Genomic DNA, 23,965 nt, shown 5'->3' with positions numbered 1-23,965 from the left:
CTACAGGTAAAAATGTGGATCCGAAATTATATCAGAGTATGATTGGTAGTTTACTATATTTAACTGCTAATAGACCCAATATCGCTCTTAGTGTTGGTATTTACGCTAGATATCAGTCTGATCCTAAAGAGTCGCACTTGACTACTGTCAAGCGGATTATGCGATATGTCGCAAGTACTGTTAATCTTGGTCTCTGGTATCGACATGAGACTAGTGTTCAATTAGCTGGGTACTTGGATGCTGACTGGGCTAGTAATCTTGATGATAGAAAATCAACCAGTGGTGGTTGCTTTTATATTGGAAACTATTTAGTTTCTTGGTTTAGCAAGAAACAAAGTTCTATATCACTTTCAACAGCTGAAGCTGAATATATCGCAGCTGGTAATGTGTGTACACAGCTTGTTTGGATGAAACGTGTGCTAAGTGATTATGAAATTAAACATGATTCTATGTTATTATATTGTGATAATTCTAGTGCCATAAATATTTCAAAAAATCCAATTCAACATTCTCGTACTAAGCACATTGACATTAGATTTCATTATATTCGAGAATTAGTAGAAGAAAAGGTTATATCTTTGGAATATATCCCTACCGAGAATTAACGTGCTGACATTTTCACTAAACTACTAGACAAAAGCAAGTTTAACAAAATGAAATTTGATCTTGACATGTGCATTTTAAAATAAGTATTTATGCCTATTTGTATCATATTGTATATAATTGCTTGATTAGATTTTAATTTTTGTATATAATGCTGGAAATCAGATTTTTGGCCGGTACTCAACCAGTCGTGAGTATACACGACTAGTCCTGTTATGACCGGTCGTGTACATCCAGGACTAGTCGTGAATCACGTGAATCACTTTAAATTGGGGAAAACGCTTCATCTTCTTCATTTCCTCTTCACTCTCCAACGAGCCGACGCCCGACTAGTCGAACCCTTCCTTCAAAATCTTCAAGGTTAGTGCTCCATTTGCATTTTTCTTGTAGATTTGTGTCTAGATTTCTTCTATTTTACTCTTGAAGTTATCTATTTCAAATTTCATTGAGATTTGAGGTATTTCATTTGTAAAATCTGATTTGAGAAAATCCTCTTCTCAATCCTTTGCAACTCTTTATTTTCTTGAAATCCTTGTTGCAAATGGCATCTAGAGGGAGAAAGACAAAATCTCGTGGTCCATCTTCTTTCTCCAGATCGGCCCCTATCACTAAGCGTCATCTTTGGGCTCCCGAGGACGATCCATCTTATGTTCGGGACATCAGATTGTGTAACGTTATTGTTGAATATCCTTTTGATACTAATCATGTTGTTCCTTTTGATATCCTTCCTCTGCTCCAAGCTGTAGGTTGGGATAACTTATTGCATTGGGATGGGCCAGTATACCCGTCCATTGCACATTCCATGTTCGCATGCATAAGTGATTTTTTATTGGAAAATTTATCTTTTAAGATAGCCATAAGAGAAGGACCATTTGACGTTGATCGTCATTTGATTTCAGCTCTTATGGAAATTCCTGTGAATGATGAGGGCATTCCTATCCATAACTTATCTGAAAAACCCTCAGTAACTGAAAAATATATGCTCACTAGAGATTTATGCAATTTGGATGTTCAATGGACACGTAAAGGGAATACGCTTCCCTCAAAGTATCTATTACCCAAATACAGAGTTCTTCACAAAATCTTTGTGTCTAACTTGTATTCTCGATCGGGTAATAAATCTGAATTGACTTCCTTCATGGTTCGCGTTCTTCATGCTGTTGCCAGCGGTGCTCATGTTTGTCTACCAACCTTGATTTGTCACTCCATTATTCAGTTTCGACTCCATCCAGGTCACAGTGACATTCCTTTTGGTTATTTGATGACTGTGTTGGCTACGCATATGCTAGTCGATATGCCGGTTGGAGAGGCCCCTATCCATCATCTGATATTTAACAATTCTAATATCAATAAGATGAAGCTTGATTTCCTTCTTGGCCAAGGTGCTGGTGTTGGCAATGCTGAAGCTGAACATGAGGAAGAAGCTAGTGATCTTCCTCCTGATGATATCAACATGGATGATATTTTTGACGAACTTGAATCGGATTTTGCAAATGATCCAGATTATAAACCTTCTGAGTTTGATGCACGTCTATGTGCATTAGAAGATAAGGTTGAGAATATGAATGTTAAGATGAAAAACATGTCTGTTGCCCATGATTTACAATTCAAGTATATGCACAAATATCTTAGGCGCTTGAACAAGGGCATGCATCAACTTGATCCTTCCATCCTTGCTCCTTCATCTGGTTCAGATTAGTTCTTTTAAGTTTTCTAGTTTATTTTAACTTTATTACTCTTGCGCTAGCTTAATTGTTTTTGAGATTGTAGCTATCTTTGACTTAGCTCAGTTTATGAATTAAGTGGGTTGTTTATGCTGGTTACTTATATCTTGTCTTGTTACCTCTCATATATCTCTTTACTTATTTCTCCTCAGCCATCTGTTATGTGCTTCCTTTGTCCTATTGTGACAAAAAAGGGGAGAATGGATATGGATGTGTCTAATGATTATGCTATGAGGAGGGAGTGGCATTGCGAGTAGCATTGTGTTTTTGATGTATGTTACTTAGGGGGAGTATGTGCAGAAGTGGACTATATGTTATGTTGAATATTGATTTACAGGTTTGCAGGATCATGTTGTATGCTGGTTGATAACAACTGGTGCATGATTCTTTAATCAGATATTCTGCGTTATGTAACATATCTTTGAAGTGTGTTTTGTCACTAATTTGACAAAGGGGGAGATTGTAAGTGCTATAGTTTATAACCCCTTTTTGTTGTCAAATTTGTGGTGCCAAAGACACTATTATGAAGCTTACATATGTGAAGAACAAAGCTCTACTCAAGATCAGCTTTGATTGACAAGCACTATTCACAAGTCAAGACATGAGAAAGTGAGATTGTTTGACTTAATTCAAGACAAGGATAATGCAAGATCTCAAGAAGCTTTCAAGTTTGAGCTACATCAAGACTTCAAGCTTCATTACTTTCAAAGGTCACTCGTCTCTAAGTTTTAATGTCCTTACTTCACTATTGAGGTATGACTGACCTTAAGTTGACCTTTAGAGTAGGTCATTTTGGATACATAATTCATATGTTTTATATAAGTGAGTATAGTCTATTCTAAGACTAGTCTTGGACTTTGTTCGACTAGTCCTAGTACTGCTTCGACCTATCTACGAATTTCCTAGATCAGTCGTAAGTTTGTTGCAAAATTTAAAAATTTTCTGTTAGGCTTCGACTAGTCTTAGGGACTGTTCAACTAGTCGTATGAACAGAGTCCACTATTTCTTCGACCAGTCGTAGTCCTACGACTCAAAGTATAGTATTGAAATTCGGCTAGCTTCGACTAGTCGTGAGCAACCTACGACCAGTCGAAGGAGACCTAAGACCAGTCGTAGACCCCTACGACCAGTCGTGAAACCGCCAGATCTTATCGCGCCTGAAGTTTCAAATATCTGTTGGTTTTATGACCAATCGTAGAGATCTTTAGACTAGTCGAAGACATGATTTTCTCACCTATAGATAGTGCACGAATCTCAGAATAAAATATAAAATTTAAGCTAATTTAATTCGGCCTTCTGAGAGATAAGTCTGTGCTCCATTTAAGCTAAGTGTGCATGTTTAATATTCTCTTTCTTTAGCTTTTCAAATTGATTTTGTTTCTTGTATTCCAATCTGATCTGAAAAAGAGGAAGTTTCATTTTTTCCTTTTTCTGGAATCAAAATCAATTAGAGTTAGCCCCATTTGGTTTAATTTAAAATCTATTAGAACTTAGAACCATTATAAAGTGAGTATTGGACATTGAACTTTGACATTCAAATCCCTACTCTGACTTGGTTCTTCTGGGCTGCTACAACGAAGGAGAAATTCAGGTATTTTACGTTTATGTAATTTACTTTCATTTGGGATTTGCTAGAAAAATCTCATTGTATTGATTATCTGAGGAGAGCCAGGAAAACTTAGAAGAGGGCTTTTTTTTAATTGTGTAAGCCCACAGAGAAAGACACAATTATGAAGGTTTTGGGTGAACCTGAAAAACCTATCTTTGATAATGAACGCTGATATCCCCTGTGTGAGGATATTAGGAGTGGAGTAGCTGTGTGGCTGTTTATTAATAGTTGGTGTACACACAGGCGAACCACTATAATCCCTTGTGTTTTGTGGTTGTGTGGTTTATATTTCATATCTTTAATTATTCATTTGTGGGATGTATATGTGGATGTGAATGTTGTAATCATTTTATTTCAAGCTCAGTGGGGAATGTTGTAATAGTTTAGATTTATATTTCTGCAATTTATTCCTTGCTATCTCTTTATTAGTTTGAGCTTCAGTTTCTCTATTTGTTCTAGTAAGGTTGCCCTGCCATTTTTATGGTGCATAGTTGTCCTTAGAACAATCATTATTTTGAGATTGCATTCAGTATTGTGTGTTGATTTATTTATTTGGCTATTTCTCTTTCTTTATTTCCACTGTATTTATTTTAAATTTGGCATAGTCCTATTCACCCCCTCCCCCTCTCTAGGACATATAGCTTGGCTATTTCATACCGTCATAAGGAAGGACCACTTTCCTTTACCCTTTATTGATCAAATTTTGGAAAGGCTAGCTGGTCACTCTTATTATTGCTTCCTCCATGGTTATTTGGGCTACAATCAGATTGAGATAGCCCTTGAAGATCAGGACAAGACTATATTTACATGTCCTTATGGCACCTTTGCTTACCAAAGGATGTCATTCGGGTTATGTAACGACCCCGCCACTTTTCAGCGATGCATGTTGAGTATTTTTTCTGACATGGTGTGACAATATTTAGAGGTCTTTATGGACAATTTCTTGGTCTTTAGTCCATCCTTCAACGAATGTTTGGAAAATTGGGAGAAGTGACATTTCATGGTTCGTAAGAGAATTGTCCTTAGACACATCATTTCATCTAAGGGAATTGAGGTAGATAAGGGTAAAATTGATCTTATCTCTAACCTACCTCCACCCAAGAACATATGAGACGTGAGATCCTTCTTACAACATGCTGGGTTTTACAGAAGATTCATAAAGGACTTTAGTCACCTCTCTCGCCCTCTATGTAATCTACTTCAAAAGGATGCACCATACGAGTGGACTGAGTAATGCCAGGAAGCTTTTACTAAGCTTAAGGGCATGTTAACCACTGCACCTATCATGCAACCACCCGACTGGAGTCTTCCTTTTGAACTTATGAGCGATGCATCTAACTATGCTCTTAGGGTGGTTTTACACCAGAGAAAAGAAAAGAAGCCCTGCGTTATTCATTACGCAAGCAGAACTCTAAATCTTGCCTAAGTAAATTACTCGACTATGGAAATGGAACTCTTAGCCGTAGTCTTCGCTTTGGACAAATTTAGGTCCTACTTGATCAGATCCTAGATCGTCATTTACACAGATCATGTGGTGCTCAAGTATCTTCTTTCTAAGAATGATGATAAGCCCTGCCTGATAAGATGGATCCTTATGAGGCCCGTATTGTAGACCGTACCATTCCATAGGCTTCTGCGGTCTTTCCGGTCGAATTTTGATGACCGAAGATGCATAGATAATAGTTGCACATGACCCTGAGTTGTATCCCATATTCCAAAGTTAGCTCGATCCGAGACTTATACCCTTACGACCGGACCGATGCCGCGGTTCCAACGCCATGTCTTAAGCGCTGAGGTTATACCCGGGCAAGGAGATGTGGGCCAGCATTCAGTTCGAGGAAAACACCTTGCTTTATAATCCCAAGAGAATATATCCCATCGATCAAGTACACATTACACATCAAATGTCAAGTACAACACCATCCCTAAAGTCAACTCTCTCTCTTACAACCCTTACCTATCAAGTACACCATCACTTACTCCCCATCACTTCATCACTTACACCTATCCCCCCCTCTCTCTTTACATCCCATCCTCTCTCTCTCTCTCTCTCTCTCTCTCTCATTTCTCCATTTTCAAGCAAGCTCTTAAGAGAAACGTCTAAGCCCAATGGGAGAGAGCTAGCGTGGACCACCTCCTACCATCCAATCCCACCCTCCAATGATCATCTTAGCCGTTGAAATGCATCCCTTGGAGCTCTAAAACACATCGGTGGAAGGAGAAGTCCATGATCAAAGGAGGGTAATTTCATGACTTCTACCATTATTTTTATTGTGATTTGAGGGCCCACATATGGTGGGACCCATCTTGATGTATGCATTGTATAGGGAGGGCCCATAGTGGTGGGGTCCTCCCCTTCTTACGTCTCTCTCTCTCTCTTGTTTTTGATGTTAATGATGATTGTATGCCCACTTGATCCACGTCGTCCATCTTCGGGCCCACCATGTTGAGCGTGTTTCATCCTGATTGCCCAGATATGGGCCTAGATGAAGGAGAACACAAATATTAGTTTGGTCCAAACTGTGGTGGGCCACTACATGGACCCACCTTGATGTATCAGTTATGCCACCACTGTCTAAAGGTAAGGATGGTGGGGCCAGTGGCACATGTGTGTCGTCCACATTGCCCAGCATGGCACAGTGTTGGACGCATTGACTAAACTAGCTGGGACCGGCCATGATGTTTGTGTTGCATATCTACGTTGTTCACACATGTGGACTCTACCTTGATGTATGTATCCGATCTACATCGTCCACTCTATTTCCCAGCTCATTTTAGGCGTTGAGCCAAAAAATGAAGCTAATTTGAAACTCTAGCGGGCCACATCATAGAAAATAATGATATTTACTGTTAAAACATGTTAGGACTCACTGTAATGTTTCCGCATGTCAAAACATGCTGAATATTGGGCTTATTGGGTCTGTCATGAGCCATAGAATCCAATGAATGGACTGGATCATCCTGATGTGGGCCCCACCTATGAAAAACCTCAGATAAATATGTGTGCAAGTTGCTACCGCTGTCAGCATCCAGAGGATGCTGCAACAAGCAGTGTCCAGCTGCTTCAGATGCTGGGTTCGTGGGACCCAGCAGTAGGCCCCACCATGATGTATGTCAAACATCTCCACCGTGTATTTGATGGGCCCCACCTAGATAGTGGGATACCCTAAAAATCAGTAGTACCCAAAGCTCAGGTGGTCCACACTACAAGCAGCAGTAGGTTGAATGTCTACCATTGAAACCTTTTCTTGTGGTCCTAGAAGTTTTGGATAAATATGAAATTTGTTTCCTCTTTATTTAGGCCTTTGTGACCTCATCAACTGATGGGATGGAAAATAACGTTATGGTGGGCCCCACGTGGGACCCACCCATGAAGAGGATTGGCTAGTGTTCGCATACACCAGCTATATAGTTGTCGTAGTGATGTCACCAAGCTCTGTGGGTCCCATCCACCATCGGCACCATCCATTTACATGGACGTTAGCTAGTGCGGCCCACTGTGATGTATGTATTGTATATCTATGCCGTCCATTTGTGCAGCCCACCGTGATGTATGTATCATATATCTATGCCATCCATTCGTACGGCCCGCTGTGATGGATGTATTGTATATCTATGACGTCCATTTGTGTAGCCCTTTGTGATGTATATATTGTATACCTATGTCGTCCATATGTGCGGCCCGCCGTGATGTATGTATTGTATATCTATGTGACCCAGATGCGCCCCACTTGATGTATATGAGGCGCATTGGTGAGACTCATTAATGCGGCCCACTTGATATATATGAGGCCCATTGGCGCAACCCATTGATGTGGCCCCTTTAATTTATATGAGGCCCACTGGCGCGACCCACTTGATATATATGAGGCCTATTAGCGCGACCCATTGATGCAGCCCATTTGATTTATTGAGGCCCATTGGTGTGGCCCATTGATACGACCCACTTGATGTATTTGAGGCCCATTGTTGCGGCCCGTTGATGAGGCCCAATATGATGTATTTGTGGCCCTTGTGTGATGTGAGGCCCAACATGATGTATATTCAGCCCATTTGGTGATCCCAATGTGATGCATATGCAGCCCTTTTGACGAGGCCCGACTTGATGTATATGTGGCCCTTAAGTGAGGCCCATTATGGTGTATATTAGACCTCTGTATGGGGCCATGGGCCCCACTATATTCTTGGCCCTATGAGGGTCACTCCTTGGGAGCAATGCTGGTTGAATGTCCACATTGATGGGAAATGATGGTTAAATGTCCACATTGTGACCTTCCCTTATAGGACCTTTTTCGAGGCTGATTCTGATTATCGAGGCCGATTCCGATTGTCGAGACCAATTCTGATTATCAAGGCCGATTGTCGAGACCGATTCTGATTGTCGAGGCCGATTGTTGAGGGCGATTCCTATTATCGTGGCTGATTCTGATTATCAAGGTCAATTCTGATTATCGAGACCGATTCTAATTATCGAAGACAATTGTCGAGGCCGATTCCGATTGTCAAGGCCAATTCTGATTATCAAGACCGATTGTCGAGGCCGATTCCGATTGTTGAGGTCGATTCCGATTGTATAAGCTGATTATCGAGGCCGATTGTCGGTGCCGATTATCGATACTGATTATGAGTATGTAACAGCATAACATCATGATAGATGCCCATACGCATCATCTGCATGCTTGTTATGAGATGTGATTGACCATTGCATATGCCATAGGGCAGGTTGTTTATGAGACTCCCTGATAGGCAGAGTCGTCTCACATGAGCACATGGTATGCGCAGGATTGATGTATAACTGGATTGTATGACTCATGCATCACGCATTTTGTGATATGACTACTATACGCCCTAGCGATATCAAGGCCTTAGCCTCCACAAGCATATTGTGGATGGCCAGATGGGACACCAGAAATATTTGGTTCTATGGTACGAGCACCATAGATGTCCCTAAATGAAAATTCCTAAACCTCCGTGGCCAGGAGACGCCCCAACGTCGAGACCGAGTGGATATATATCAGCACATGAGGGCCGTATACCAGTAGGTCGCATCTCCCACTGTGTCGTGGTCAGTTGGTAGGGGGTGTGATCTTACTCGCCTGAGTGAGGGGGCAATATTTAGGTTGAGTTTGACCAGCTTAAGGAATGGGTCTGCTATCGACGAGCCGAGCTCGATATTGGCAGGTGGATAGTGAGGTCTCTTCCACTTACCTAGTAGTACACTCGGATAGGGGCGGCAAGCTGGCGTAGAGAGTAATAGACCTCGATGATGATCCCAGAGATGTACAGTACTGATATGTAGACTTATTGAGCGAGGGTTGCATACTCAGCATTTTACTCATTCATTCATTCATTATCGACTCAGGCTGGTAATGCACAACTAATTGATATGTGTACCATCTTAATGGCCAGGATTTCGGTTGGGGCATGCGACTAACCTGAGGTCAAGAGTTTACGACATTGAGCCTATCTATCCACATTTAGGTATGGGACTGGTTTGGATAGAAGTCCTTTGTGATGGACCCCGTAGCTTGTGATACTACGTACTATCATCCCAACTTCACACTCCAGCTTGGTCATTTCATTAGCATCGCATATTGCATTACATTCCCAACACATGGTATTTGGTTTATTGTGCTTCTGTATTGCATAACTAATTAAGGTTGTTGGTGTTCGTGGTCTCGTCAAGATTTGTATATTGTATTGTATTCTCAGTATATAATATTGGCTTATTATATTTTTGCATCACATAGCCTGGATAAGGCTGATGATATTCATGAACTTGTTAATACTTTTGCTTACTCTGATATCTGTGTGTTTGGCACTTACCTTACGCACACACTTTCACTACCCTCTAAGCTTTCTATAAGCTTATGCACGATAGATGCGTGCTGGTGGTGTTAGGTCGCGGCGACGTTGAGCTTGGAGTGTGCAGCTGTCTTTTGGAGCTTTTATTTTTGATATGTGTATTTTCCCTTTCAGCATTGTATTCAACTGTCTATATTAGTGGATATGTGATGATGATGTTGCCTTTGTGATTTGGGTAAACTTGTGATTATGCTTATTATGAGTTAAATGCACATTGGTAAATCCTCCTTGTAGGATCCCAGGATCGAAATCTAGTGTATGAGCGTTGGGAGCCGAGAATGGGGTACTACAGAGGCTGTCGGCACCAGATTCGGCAATCAGGAATTTTGTGAGCCCGATTTTCGGGTTTGAGGCGTGACAATCCTCTACTCTAAGAATTTGATTTGGAAATAAAAGATAAAAAGGGAGTAGAGAACGTAGTGGTTGGCCATCTTTTCCGCCTTGATCTCTCTGATTTCCTTGAGAGAACACATATAAATGACATGTTTCCTGATGAACAATTGTTTAAAGTCTCTAATTCACCTTGGTTTGTTGATATTGCTAATTATCTTGCGACAAGTTTCACGCCAACACATTAGACTACACAAGATAAGAAAAAATATTCTTCGTCGAGGTTCGTAAGTTCTTCTGGGCTGATCCATATTTGTTTAAATATTGCCTAGACCAAATCTTAAGGAGATGTGTGCCAGACAATGAACACCAAAGTGTCATCTCGTTTGTCACTCTTAGGCCTGTGGTGGTCACTTTTTTACTAAAAAACCACAGACAAAATCATGCAGTGTGGTTTTTATTGGCCCACCATGTTCGAGGACACTCATGAGTTTTACAAAGCTTGTGAGCGTTGTCAGAAGTTGGGAGCATTGTCTCATCGAAATATGATGCCTCTAAACCCCATTTTGATCAATGAAGCATTTGATTATTAGGGCATTGATTTCATGGGACCATTCCCCTAATCCTTTGGGAATTTATACATTTCACTTGCCGTAGACTATGTCACTAAATGGGTTGAAGCAATTCCATGCCGGAACAATGACCATCAAACGGTCATTAAATTCTTAAAAGAGAACATCATTTACCGGTTTGGAATGCCTCGAGCCATCATTAGTGATGGGGGCTCACATTTTTGTAATAGGCCATTTGTGAACTTAATATGGCATCTCTCACAAGGTGAGTACTCCATACCACCCACAAACAAGTGGGCAAGCTGAGATTTTTAATAGGGAGATCAAACACATTTTGGAGAAAACGGTTAACCCTGTTAGAAAGGATTGGTCAATTCGGTTGACCGATGTTTTATGGGCTTACCGTAATGCATTTAAGACCCCTATTGGAATATCTCCCTTTAGACTTGTCTATGGGAAGGCTTGCCACTTACCTGTAGAGTTGGAACATAGAGCATATTGGCCTATTAAAAATCTAAATTTCAACTTGGACAATGTTGGCTCGTTACGCAAACTTCAGTTAAATGAACTTGAAGAAATATAGAATGATGCATAACTCGAGAATTTACAAGGACAAGATGAAGGTGTTTCATGACCAACACATTCTTCAGAAATCATTCACACCAGGTCAAAAGGTCCTTTTGTATAATTCTCGGTTACATCTCTTTCCGGGCAAACTCCGATCTCGTTAGACAGACCCATTCACTATTACCAATGTTTATCCTCATGGGGCTGTCGATATTCGGAATCTAAATAATGGCAATGAATTCAAAGTAAATGGACATTGATTAAAGTCATTTGTTGAGAAATTTGATTCAGAGGACATGTCCATACCTCTGAATGATCTTGTGTACCATGATTGATCTCCTAGTCTGATGGAGGTATAGGTAGGTTTATCGCTTTCATAAGAATAGGATAGTTTGCTTTCCCCTAATTTAGGATAGTTTGTTTTTTGTTGGTTTAACTCTTGTGTTAACCCACCTTCACGCTGAGATCCTTTGGTAAAAGCTTCAAAATTCCTTCATCAGGTACTATCTTTCCATCACTTCTCCTTCAATTACATTGTCTCTTTTGTAAATCATGCTTATTTCTTTTACATGAAGGAAAATGTAGATTTTAGGTTGGGAGTGGGAGATTAGGTAAACTAATAAGTGTTTTCTCAATTTTGAGCAAAATTTGTAAAAATTTTGAAAATTTTTCAATGTTTATCTATTTGGAAAGCGATAAGTTGTGTATTTAAGATTGTTTTGAGTATGATGATAAGATAGAAATTAAATTTTGAATTACTGAAGTCTAGTCACCTAAGTCATTTATCACCTAAGTTCTTGCGCTCAATTAATTAAGAGGAAGCTTGAATATCATGTTAATCTAAATCACAAGACACCACTACCAGAAAACAGGGCAAAGGCTATGGATAAAAACCATAGATAAAAGCCTATGGCTATGGTTAAGATCCGTAGCACGACCGTAGCCATTGGTGTCGTAGCCATAGGTCTAAAAGCTATGGCTACGGATACAGTCCGTAGCAATAGAAATAATGGATATGGATTAAATCCATAGCCGTTGCCTCTGTAGCGCTAAAGTATTTACACCTATGGATTATATCTGTATCTAAAAGTTGAGCAAGAACCGTAGCAATAGGCTTAAACTAGCAACAACTACGGTTTTCAAATACAAGGCTACGATTAATATCCGTAGCTAATTAAACTATAGGTACGAGTTAAATCTGTGCTAATATTGTCCGTAGCTTAAATTATATATAGCTACGGATTTTATCTGTAGCTAAAAGTAGAATGAGAACCGTAGCAAAAAGCTATATTTAGCAAGAGCTACGGGTTTCAACAAAGGGCTACGGTTAATAGCCGTAGCTAACTCCTATTGTTAATAAAAAATTTAATTAGTAATTGCAGCTCTTACCATTGTAGTACACCCTGATAACTCATATAAGCTAATATAGATAAATACTTCATGGCTAAATCATTCATTCATTCATTCATTCATTCAAACACAATCATTCATTTCCATTCACAAAAGTACAATGCCAACATAATAGTTATGTCTATTTAAAGTTCTCATTAATAACAAGATCTGATGCCTTCTCGCAGCCAAATAGCTTCTCAACAATCGCAAGCGACAACTCCATGGATGTGCATCTACTGGTTATCAATTTGCAATCAACTAACACCCTATTCTCAGCTTCACTTTGATCCGAAAGCTTATTACACATGGATGATCATATACCTATTTGATCTGAAGGAGAATCAATGTTATATGTTGCCAATCGTTCTTTTAGCTTGAGCACCTCATCATCTCCCTCTTCACTATCAACAGTAGTCGGCATTTTCTGCTGAAAGACCCAAACCAAAAAGGCCATGAGAAGTCCACAAAAATAGGGATATACTTGGGAAATAAGAAGTTTCAGGATTTGCAAGCACACCTTTCTAGTAGGAGCCTTCTTCGGAGCTCCCCTGCCTTTGGGTTTTGCCCCCTCGGAAACATGTCCTACGGAGAGAAAAAGATAACATGCATTGAGATGAATGAAATCTTCAAGATGGGAAAAAAATGGAAAATGACAGTCCACCCATTTCGGGTTTCAATTTCTATGCTGTCGATTGGCGTGTACATTCAAACACACCAATCGGGTTTCAATTTCTATGCTGCCGATTGGCGTGTATGTCCAAACATTGGTTTACTGATAAAGATGATTTTTATTCATCAGAAAAGAATGATGCCTACCAGTTTCAGTTGTAGGACTAACCGATGCTACAAATTCAACAACAGTATCTGCTTCATTGGCTTTCTTAGTGTTGTTCTTTCTTAGGTTCTTTCCAACTTGTCTAGAAGCCTTAGTGAGAGGCTTGTCTGCCCTGCCCTCCATCTGTCCTGTCACCTCCTCCACCCGGGCTTCTTCCTTCTCATGATCCTGCATCAATTGAAAATCAGACAAGAAAGACCCAAAAAAAAAAGAAAAAAAAGGAAAGTCATGTCCTCAAAATTGGGATGAGACGACATCCATAAAAATCAGCCACATCTATTTTATAGCTGATGCAAATAGACGCTTAGTATACAATTGCTAATTGAATGAAGAAAATGAGATCCCTGAAGCCAACAAAATATTAATCAGCCCAGTCTTAAGGCACTCAGTTAACAAGATGGATTTTAATTAAAACAAATACTATTGCTGTTGAAAGGGAACACACAATTTCAAATGATCCCAGTGAATTTGATTTCCATTTCAAGAAATAAGGATTGAATTGTAATGAAGTAGGATACACTGTTCATATCCATTAGACAAGGGAACAAATTCTTGACCTTGAGAAGTTAAGGCAAGAGAAGTAAGCACTCTTTCAGACATTTTTTAAGGAAAAAATCATGGTGTTGGGTAACCTGCCATGCATCACCCATGAGTAAAGTCTATTCTTTTAGGGTGTGTTTGGATGTTCCACTTCCAGCAGCAGATGGGATGTACTCTACACAAATATGTATTAAGATATTCCTATCTCACTCTATTGGTTCAGACCAGAAATTTAGGAAGAAGGAATCCAGCTTATAGTTTCTATTTTCTGCACCAATGCCAACTCAAAGCGGGGAGCTTCAGCCAAAAGCTCCATACCAACCATTACTGGGAGTCACATCCAAACAAGCCCCTACATATAGCAAATAAAGTACATTTAAGAAGAGGAAAGTAGGAGAATGATGAGAAGACCTCATCTATGCTCTTTGCAGTTAGAAGTCTATTGTGCATCACATGCCAATTGGGTTCAAGAACCTACGAATGGCGTACAAGGAATTATTACAATGAACAAAAGAACTTTGGTTCCAAAAAATGACAATAAAATGATATGCCATTAAAAATAAGATAGAGCTTACCTCAAATGTCAAATAATGTAAAAGGCTATTAATAAATTTAAGCATGCTGCGGCAAAGCACTGAAGAGCGGGAGATGGTTGTTCCCAATTTGTTAAAAGCACGAACCCCCTGTAAATATATCAGTAATTTAGAAAGCAATCAAAACCCACCCAAGAGAAATTAGTACTTGCAAAGTGCAAATGACCCTCTGCGAGTGACAAACAGAAGCGCCTGCACATGCAAGAGTAGCATATGCACAAGACCCGACAATTCATCTATAAGTGTTTGGCACTTACAGATGCACGGCTGCATGTAACACTCCTTGCCACCTAAACATGTCTACATGAAAGAAACATACACATACTTGATGGACTTGCCATGCTCCACAAATTTGGCGGTTGACGTGTTTACAATGAAATAGGAATCGAAAAATCAACTGATACTTTGTCAAGGCTTTTTTGGAAATCAAAAGGGACAACAGCCATTGCACCTGTTCTTGTACCAAAATTTAATTACTAGAGAATATCCCCAGAGGATACTATGATTCAAAATGATAAAGGAATGCAAGAACATGACATACCTTGTAACTCAGAGAGAACGTTTCTAGGCCAGTGACACTTACTGGCTCTGTCTGATCATTACTATCAGAAACAGGCTTCTGAACTTCAGGAGTAGAAAGTAAATTTTTCATCCCATATTCCAGATCACTGAGAGTCCCCAATCTATTAAGCAAAGAAGATCTTTCCTGTGTGTGTAATGGGAGGAAATAAATATTAGGTTTGAGAAATCATACTTGCAAATCATCTGCGAGCACCAATCACTAATGCTCCACAAGTAACAATGCGGTATTCGTCTGTGCTAACCAGGTCCGTTCATCTCAGTACTGTCCGCATGATGAACATGTCCTAGCCCAAAAGACATGTCAGACCATTCATCAGGTGGACAAACATGTACAGTGAATGTGAACATTTGGTTATACCATTTTAACTTCCCGTCTCTTGGTACAAGGGTGACGTACGTGATGAGTGGGCCACCCAAACTTTTCAGCTATGACTCATACAAAGTGGGGTTGCTTGATTAATGAACCTAATGTCAAACACAAGCCACAATGGCTTGCATCGATCGTTTCAATCAGCATTTGCAGCATGTGTCTGCAGGTAACACTCATTCAATTCCCACCAACTCATATTAATGCAAGCTGATAAAAGGAGTCACTTACCACACAACATGTCAGTACCTCGTGACAAGGATCTTCTATTGCAGCTGTGGTCCGCAAAGCAAGGTCCAGAAGAGACTGTACTCTTACAAAAATGAACATTGACAAGCCTACACATATTATAAAAATGAACATTGACAAGCCTGTACATATTACAAAAATGAATAAATTGGGACTGCATCACATCAAGGAAAGCCCTTCAAAATGTACCACAGAACAATAACAAAAATACCGCAGTACCTTGCTATGACAAAAATATTCATGGCCAATTACAAAAGCAACGGTTCTTTCCATACCCAATTATTGAATCACCTCCCTTGATCATGACACACTTTTTTTTTCTTATTTTTTTAGAGGAATATATCAGTGGAAGGAAAGCACAGTCCAAAGCTAACTCAGAGGCATTGCACATCTCATATGCATAAATTAGTCTACCACTAAGAAAGTCGCCTAGAAAATAGAAATATGTAAGATTAAAATCAATTTAATTGAGGCATATCAACCAACATCAAGTTGAAGGGGATTTGGTATGTATGCTTTTCCTCAGTATGATTAGAGGTACTTTCATGCTTCCGAAGAGCTTCAAGCTACTTTTGTAATTTGAAGAAACTAAGGAGCACTGAGTGATTTTAGATGTTGCTATTGCATCCAATAATATAAACTCCGAAACATCATAATGAGCTTCTTTTTCCCAATAGTTGAGCTATATGACCTCTATATGACTTTATGAACATGGCCTTAGGAAGGTTTCAAGAGTGGGTCAATATCAAAAAGGTAGACAGTTAGGATGAAACACATATATAATCATGGGCCTCATAAACACATATATAATCGTGGGCCTCATAGAGCACAGTCGGGATCTAGTTCGTTCTGGCAGAACTTAAGACTCAATCCACATGCTAGTCGGTGGCACCCACCACGTTTCCTATGTAAATCTACTCTGCCTGATAAAATATCGGATTAAGTTCACATGGTGGGGCCTTTGTGAGTTTTATAACAAGTATGTTCACTTCTTGATGGTGAGATATAACTGATTAACGGGTCTGATGAAAGATATACCCTAGTTTGGGTCATGCCATGGGCAACCTGTAAGGGAGTAGCCCCAATGTTATACACTAAAAAAGAAAAAGATTTTCTACAGTCTATTTGAAGGCAATGACCATTGAATCTGTGCATACTTCTAGAAATCATTAATCCACATTGGGGAAAGTACATGGACGTTACCAATTGAAACATAATCCTGCTAAATGTGAAATCCCAAAGATGGCTATACCATCTTCTAGCACTCTTGAGTTATCTCCCTCTTAAAAAATATATCAATGAAGATAAAGCATAAATAAAAAAAGAATCTCCCTGTTAAAAAATATCAATGGTGAGAAAGCATATAAATAAATAAATAAAAGTCAATTTTTTTTTCAATCCATAACAAACCTAATCTGTGCTTTTTCCAATCCTCCTCAATCTGAATATGGCTTCAAATCATCTCGATAAACTCCAAAACTCCGAAATAAACTTCCTAAACTGCAATGGAAATAAAAAAATTGAAAATATCAGTTTCTCAACAAAAACTGAAAGGAGAAAGAATTTCACAAATGTTACCAAGTACCAAAGGCATTATCTTCTTTTCTTTTCTTTTCTTTTTTTCAATTTCTCTGTTTTTCCTCCTAATCCAAGAACTATACCAAAAAAGATCTCTGTAATTAAAGAAAATTGAAAAAATAAATAAATTAATATTCAAAAGATCTAAATCATCAAACCACAAAAAGAAGAAAGATTAAGACAATGTTGTGCTTACTAAAATCCAAAATGTAACCTGTAGACTTGCAAATAGGGGCAAGACCAACTTACCAAAGCACAAAAAACATATATATGGGTACAAGCAGCTGCACTTTTACCCAACATTTTAAAGTTTTTTAATGGCAATCTAATAGCAACATAACTTTTATTGAAGAAAAGAACAAAGCTGAAATGGCTCTACATGCTAGATAAAGGTGGATGATGAGAGATCATCCAAAGAGGAGGACTAAATCAGGCCCCACAAAGGAACAAACCTTTTCACATCCATACAGCCACTAAGCTCAAATTTTTTATTTTTTAATTGATTGAATTTCTTCTTAAGCTTGATAGAAGTATGTTTTTATCCTTTAATATCTGTTAATTTGAGCTGATTGAACTGATTTGTTTAAGTTCTGAAGGCTTCCATGAATTGGTGTGAGTGTGTAAAAAAAATGTATGAGGGCTTTTGGAGGCCCTTACTTCTACAATACATTGTGGGAAGGTTTTAAAGTCAATGCATCAATGCTTAAATAAAGTTAATCACTGTATACTGTTGTTGCAGTCATGAAGTAGCATCCATCGGGAGACCATTCGCTTATTACAGAGCATTCTGCCTTCCAAGCAACTTTTTCTCAGAATAGTCCCAAAAAGCCTGAAAAAATAGAATTAATATACAATAACAAAGGAAAAGAAAAACATTAACATATAAATATTCTGAACTAAGAAAAGAATATCCACAGTTCAGCAATTGACACATTGCAAATAAAATCCTATAACATATAAGAGGGAAGACAGGCAACTTTTGAGCAAAGATCAACTAATGATTTAGCACCTTCAACCAAAGGAAACTAGTACAAGGTTCACACATGGTGTTGTGGATGCACCCACTGCTTGTTTCCATATCCCTCTTAACAAGGCACTTTGGGTGACTAAAATGCCCTCTATAAAGGTAATGTGAAGCCAGCAATGTGCATGAAAAATAAGGGAAAAGTATTGCTAGAAAACCTCTTGGCCAAAATAGAATGATACTGATTTTATAATGTGTCCAAGATCTGTGCAGCAATTAGGCAATATCCATTTCAAGTATTAGGTAACAACAGAGAAATTTCAATAAAATGACCCAAAGCCGCACCAGGAAAACTAGAATTATTTCAATTGGGCTCTGACCTCCCAGGCCCAACATCATTATTGCGGTATCTACCTCCAGCCAGTGTTCCAACTGTATCATTGACCTATATTCAAGGCAACCAGTAAGTACCATTAAACTGAGTTGCAGGGGTACCACTGACACATGAAACATTAAAAGTTACATGTGAAATTGATACATGGATATGGAAAATACTAGCACAGGACATTTATTTGGCACATAAATTAATGTAAGATCCCTGGGAGGGCTAAAGCCAAGATTCATTAAGAACAAACTTACAAGTTTGGTAGAGAATGAGATGAAGAAGAGGTTGGTAAACTTCAACGCTGCAGGTTCATTATCTTTATCCTTAATATTCTAGTAGACTAACATATTAGTGGATCTGTTCTGAAAGAAGGTACTTGCAAAGGAAAAGAAATTCAATGCTATCTGCCACTTCTTTGCCTATCAGGCCTGGGGTTCTTTACTATCGAAGTTTGACTGTGACTATGCTTATGTATGTTCTAAACAATAGCAGCCTTCTTTCCTTTCCCAATTATGTTGATGATCTGTGCATGATTAAGAATCAAATTTGTGCAGGTTCTTGGGCACATCTGCTATCACATTCTAACTGCCGGTTTGAATAGATACATGGCAACCGAGACCAACCTGAAAAATTCTGTGAACAAGTGGCGATATGGTTCCGCTCTAATTACAGTATGTTCTCTGATCTATTTAATTAGATCAAAATGCTCGTTAGTTTTGATTTCTTCAAGGAAATGTCAGAGATTGTTCCCTGCAGAAAAAAAGGGAGAAATTGGAAGTTTCATACGAAAATGGAATCTGCTTACCTTTTACTTGAACATAAAAAAATGGAAACAGAAGAAAAATCACTATCTGTTGGAAGATATTGTATAACATATTACAATACACATCCAACTCCAGTGGGAGTAAGAAACAGAACTAAAATCCAGTCTCAGCTACCTTTCAAAACAGGGCATCACCAAGTTTTAGGAAGTCAAAATCTATGTTGAGATTCATCTATCCTATCAAGGAACAAAGAAATAGATATTTTTGTTGACTGGCACTCTGGAATAAAACCTTTTGTCTACATTTACATCCGAGGATGACAAAATGTTCTCACATCTTATTTGTGATGAAGATCAATTTAGTTTGAACTGAATAACCATCCAGACCCTTAAATAGACAAAATATCAAGTCCTATGAAAAAGGAAACATGTAATAGTAATACCCATTTTGTTGTGTAATAGATTTTAGAACACGCCTACATGCAGGTTTTGATGCAGACAAAATCATCCATATGCAAGGATGGTTCATGAGGAACCTAAAGTTTAAGAAAAGCATTATTAATGATGAGACAAAGCAAAACATCTAGCACAATAAAACATTGCTAGGGCAAGGAAACATGATCTTTTATAATCATTTAGAAAAATAATAAGTGCATATATATACACCAGTTGTAAACTTGATATATTTAAAATTTGGGAATCGGATTTGAGTCTGAAATCCTTCATGTATAAAATCCAAGAGTTGTTAAGTTAGCATGGTGTAATTTTACCATGATCACCTAGGACAATAATCAGGCCAATCCAGTCATCCAGTGGGACACAAGTGTAAATCGAATCAGAAAATGGGAACTCTTATTTAAATCATGAGTTTTTTTCATGTAGGGTGTTCGCCTGATGAGCAATAGACCTGATTTGCATGCCAGGTGATCATCATGATGGAGCATACATAACGTAAAACATGGATTGAATGTCCTACACACATGTGACATAAGCGTTGGAAAAGGTTGCAAGCAACATTTCAGCTGAAGATGATGAGTCCTCATCTTACATTATTCAGCCTGGCTATATGTACAACATTATTTAAGAGTGAAAGTTCCTCAGTTTATGCATAAAGAGCTTAGGCTTTGATATTACAGATAGAATTTTATATAGAGTCAACGGCACATTGGTGAAGTGTCATTACACATAGAAACCCTTCTTCATTTTTTTTTTTCAAAGATAACGAGATTGTATTAAAAAGGAGAGGGAACAAAGGAGGTGGTTGCTGAGATAGCAGCGAAGCCAAAGAAAAGGAAAACAGAAGAACAGAAAAACTAATGGCCTAGAAACAAAAGATCCACATCCTTAAGCCCATGAACATTAATGACCCATGTTCCTAACCCTTCTTCCTTGAGTAAAATTTCTTGAAAAAAGAAGGGAAGGTGCAATGACAAACTTACCACCAGATGTTCCTAACCTGTTTGTTGATCAATTGGGCCACAATCCAAAGAAATACATATTTTAGAGGAATGAAACTAATGGTTTAAATTCAAGATGGATGGGTTGCCTATCCAAGGATTGAAATGGCATTTTTGTAGGATATAGCACATACATCAATCCATCACTGGCCTGAAAATAGAAACTTTATAATCAACATTCCACATTTAATCTATCTTACCGGACAGAATAATCCACCATGGGGCCGCTGCATGAGTGATTTTAACAGGATCTTCCGTCCATTCATCTATTGTCTCGCCATGAAGCATGCCTATAGCTCAAAAGTCACAGTTTTCGAATTGCTGCGCTGCATTTGTCTAAAAAACATGGGCCAAATTTACATCAATCAGCGTACCTAAGGACCATTCAATCACTGATCTTTTGGACTACAACGAAAGCTTTGTATAGGTAACATATCATATATGCCAATGTACTAAAAAAAAAAAAAAGAAGTGGAGGCAAAAGTCCTGGGTTCTGGTCAATAAATTTGCATTTCATGTTCAGTAATGTAAGCCATAATGAAGCTAACCAAAACATAACTATCAATGTAACAATATTCAAGCTCTTACTGCTAGTGCCAATAGGTGTCAAGTTCCTTTGATGTCTCCTTCAAATGAAGAATCTACAAAAAGGGCCTGTTTGGTTTACCATTTCCTATGATAAATACTGGTAAATGACTAATAATTATGAAAAATTATATGGTATAATATTCTTATCAGGACACTGAAGAAGTGCAAGAAGTATACAAGGGCTTTTTTTCCTAGACCACATACCAGTCGAATAGGCTTAGATCTAACTTCATCTTGTGAATGAACAACATACTGACATTCAAAACACAAATAAGTAAGTTTTAACTACAGATAATGCATCATTAGGGGAGAAAAGGAGCATTTATTTTGTGAAGAAGTTTTGCGGTCCATATCTCTGCAATCCACTTCACCACCTAGTTAGGATTTCATACATGGAAAAATCCATTAAACATGTAAATCTAAGTAGTAAATCTAATATTAATCTCAATACATCTTATGATTGTTATCGAAATTGTAATAAGACTATAAAAGAAGCCCAAGTGCTTTGCTAGCAATGAGCATGAAAGAGGCAACTTAGTAAAGGCCATGTATCTCTAATGGCCTTCCACTAATAATAGTAGCTGTGATACTAGTAGCCTACTAAGGGCCATATATCTCTTTTTCTTTTTGTTCTTTTCTCAATTTCACACTTAATTTTGACAACAACTAAAGAAAGAGCCCTATATGCCATCTATTTGGACATGTATATGACATGCAATAGAAAGCATCAAAAGCAAGAACCATGATCCAAATATCGAATCAACCGCATGATCGTAACCATCCACACCAATGGATCTCTTTGTAGGATCAATTCAACTTAACAGCCATGGCCCATCAAATTGACGGTCTGGATCAATCCATAAATGGCTATACACCAACATTCTGGTTTATAATCTATACACAATCACTCTCATGATATGAAGAAATTAAGTGACACCAAAGACTACAAAAGGGAGAGAAATGATATTTACACACCCACTATTCGATGCACATACACCTTTTTGTTTTACTTATACGAAAAGTAAACTACAAAAAAATAGACTATTCGAATAACAAAAGTAGAAAAGGGGGTGTGTGCATAAAAAGTGAGGGTGAGATAATGAAAAGTATAGAGACAGAGATGGTCATAGAGAGAGACGATGCAGCAAAAACTAATGAAAGAAATGAAATGATAAGCAAATGTAACATGGTAAAAAGATTGGAAGTTGAGGGGTTTATTTGGACCTGAGCAGGTGCAGCCATCTGAACTGGATGTGGCTTGATGATGCATGTATCATTTGCAAGAAGCTTTGAGAGTGCGAGTTTCAGAGATGAAGAAAATGCAATTTCTTGCTTGAAATTGAATATATCTTATAGAGAGAGAGAGAGGTTCATCTTCAAAAAACCTTCCCAGTGTCGTATCCCAATCCATATATACGATCGTATATGACCACATATCATCTCATCTCGACCTTATAAATCTCCATCTCCAATCCAGTACTTAGCTCCTTGATTCTCTCGGTGAGCCTTTTTTCTTGATTTTTTTAGTTTTGTTTTCAAACCCTAGGGTTCGATTTCTAAAACTCTCAATCCGAAGCCCCGCATTGTTTTTGCTCAGATTTTTCCTATGTTCCAAGAGAGAGGATGGGGAGTAGTGAGAGAGGATTGGGGGTGGAGAGGGAGAGTAGCAGAGAGAGGATCGGGGCTGGAGAGAGAGAGAGAGAGAGACAGAGAGAGAGAGAAGGGAGTGGCGAGAGGGGGAAGGGGGAAGAATGGGGGCGGGTAGAGAGAGAGTGAAAGAGGGTTATTTTATTTTATTTTTATTGTAACCATAATCTTTAAATCGCCCGTGGCCACACGAACCGTCGACGATGATTGGAAAAAAAAGGGTCGACAATGTTGTTGTTTCTTGTAGTGAAAAGGGACGGACATGAGAGGTGGAGGGAAATGAATGTTTTGTGAGAGGGGGGAAAAGAAAAAGGCAGTGTGGTTTTTAGCTTGTTTGCTTGCTACGGTTCTCCTATGGTTTTTAACCGTAGCTAAAAGCCCATATGACCATAGCCATTGAACAATCCATAATGGGCCCTCCACGGCTCACATTTGATGGGATTTAGACGGATGTCCTTGTCAAGGGCTTTGTGGGGTCCATCTTGATGCAATCGATATATCCACTCCATCCATTAATTTTGTAATTTTTTATGGGGAATGAACCCAACATCTAGGCAAATCGAAGGTGTTATTGAACCACACAATTGATCAATGGATTAATCTCCACTCTTTCCTACCGTGTGGTCCACTTGTGCTTTCGATCTACTTCCTTTTTTGGGTTCTTGCACTAAAATACTCTTAAAAAAATGGATAGACGTATTAGATGGAGAACACACATTTTAATGGGCCTCATAGAGTCCCTTATGAGGTATCTA

The 23,965-nt window shown here is 38.6% G+C and overlaps 1 protein-coding gene across 6 annotated transcripts; it reads right to left on the bottom strand.

The window, feature by feature from the left end:
- Positions 1 to 12,738: 12,738 nt before the first annotated feature.
- LOC131239918 (uncharacterized) lies at positions 12,739 to 23,282 on the bottom strand. 6 transcript variants are annotated; one of them, XM_058237850.1, is made up of 12 exons: positions 22,788 to 23,282; positions 21,176 to 21,301; positions 18,751 to 19,505; positions 18,128 to 18,235; positions 17,239 to 17,328; positions 15,811 to 15,917; positions 15,172 to 15,336; positions 14,613 to 14,720; positions 14,449 to 14,511; positions 13,479 to 13,665; positions 13,180 to 13,244; positions 12,739 to 13,089 (listed from the first exon to the last, which is right to left on the bottom strand). In XM_058237850.1, exons 6-12 carry the CDS (start codon positions 15,907 to 15,909, stop codon positions 12,976 to 12,978), a joined length of 801 nt encoding a protein of 266 aa, XP_058093833.1. In that variant the 5' UTR covers positions 15,910 to 15,917; positions 17,239 to 17,328; positions 18,128 to 18,235; positions 18,751 to 19,505; positions 21,176 to 21,301; positions 22,788 to 23,282; the 3' UTR covers positions 12,739 to 12,975. The 6 variants fall into 6 exon arrangements, with proteins under 6 accessions (XP_058093833.1, XP_058093830.1, XP_058093831.1 ...); XM_058237847.1 differs by having other exon boundaries at positions 17,407 to 19,505; XM_058237848.1 differs by having other exon boundaries at positions 18,128 to 19,505.
- Positions 23,283 to 23,965: the final 683 nt, after the last annotated feature.

Source organism: Magnolia sinica, chromosome 3, assembly GCF_029962835.1.
Source record: "Magnolia sinica isolate HGM2019 chromosome 3, MsV1, whole genome shotgun sequence".
NCBI lineage: Eukaryota > Viridiplantae > Streptophyta > Magnoliopsida > Magnoliales > Magnoliaceae > Magnolia > Magnolia sinica.
The sequence above is the reverse complement of the archived record's forward strand: the minus strand, read 5'-3'. Positions and strand labels throughout refer to the sequence as shown.

Coding starts and splice junctions, on each gene's coding strand:
- LOC131239918 (XM_058237846.1), bottom strand. Junction 14,721..15,171: donor CGTTCTCTCTGAGTTACAAG/GTATGTCATGTT, acceptor ATATATTTACAG/GGGGTTCGTGCTTTTAACAA. Junction 14,512..14,612: donor TACATTATTTGACATTTGAG/GTAAGCTCTATC, acceptor CGCCATTCGTAG/GTTCTTGAACCCAATTGGCA.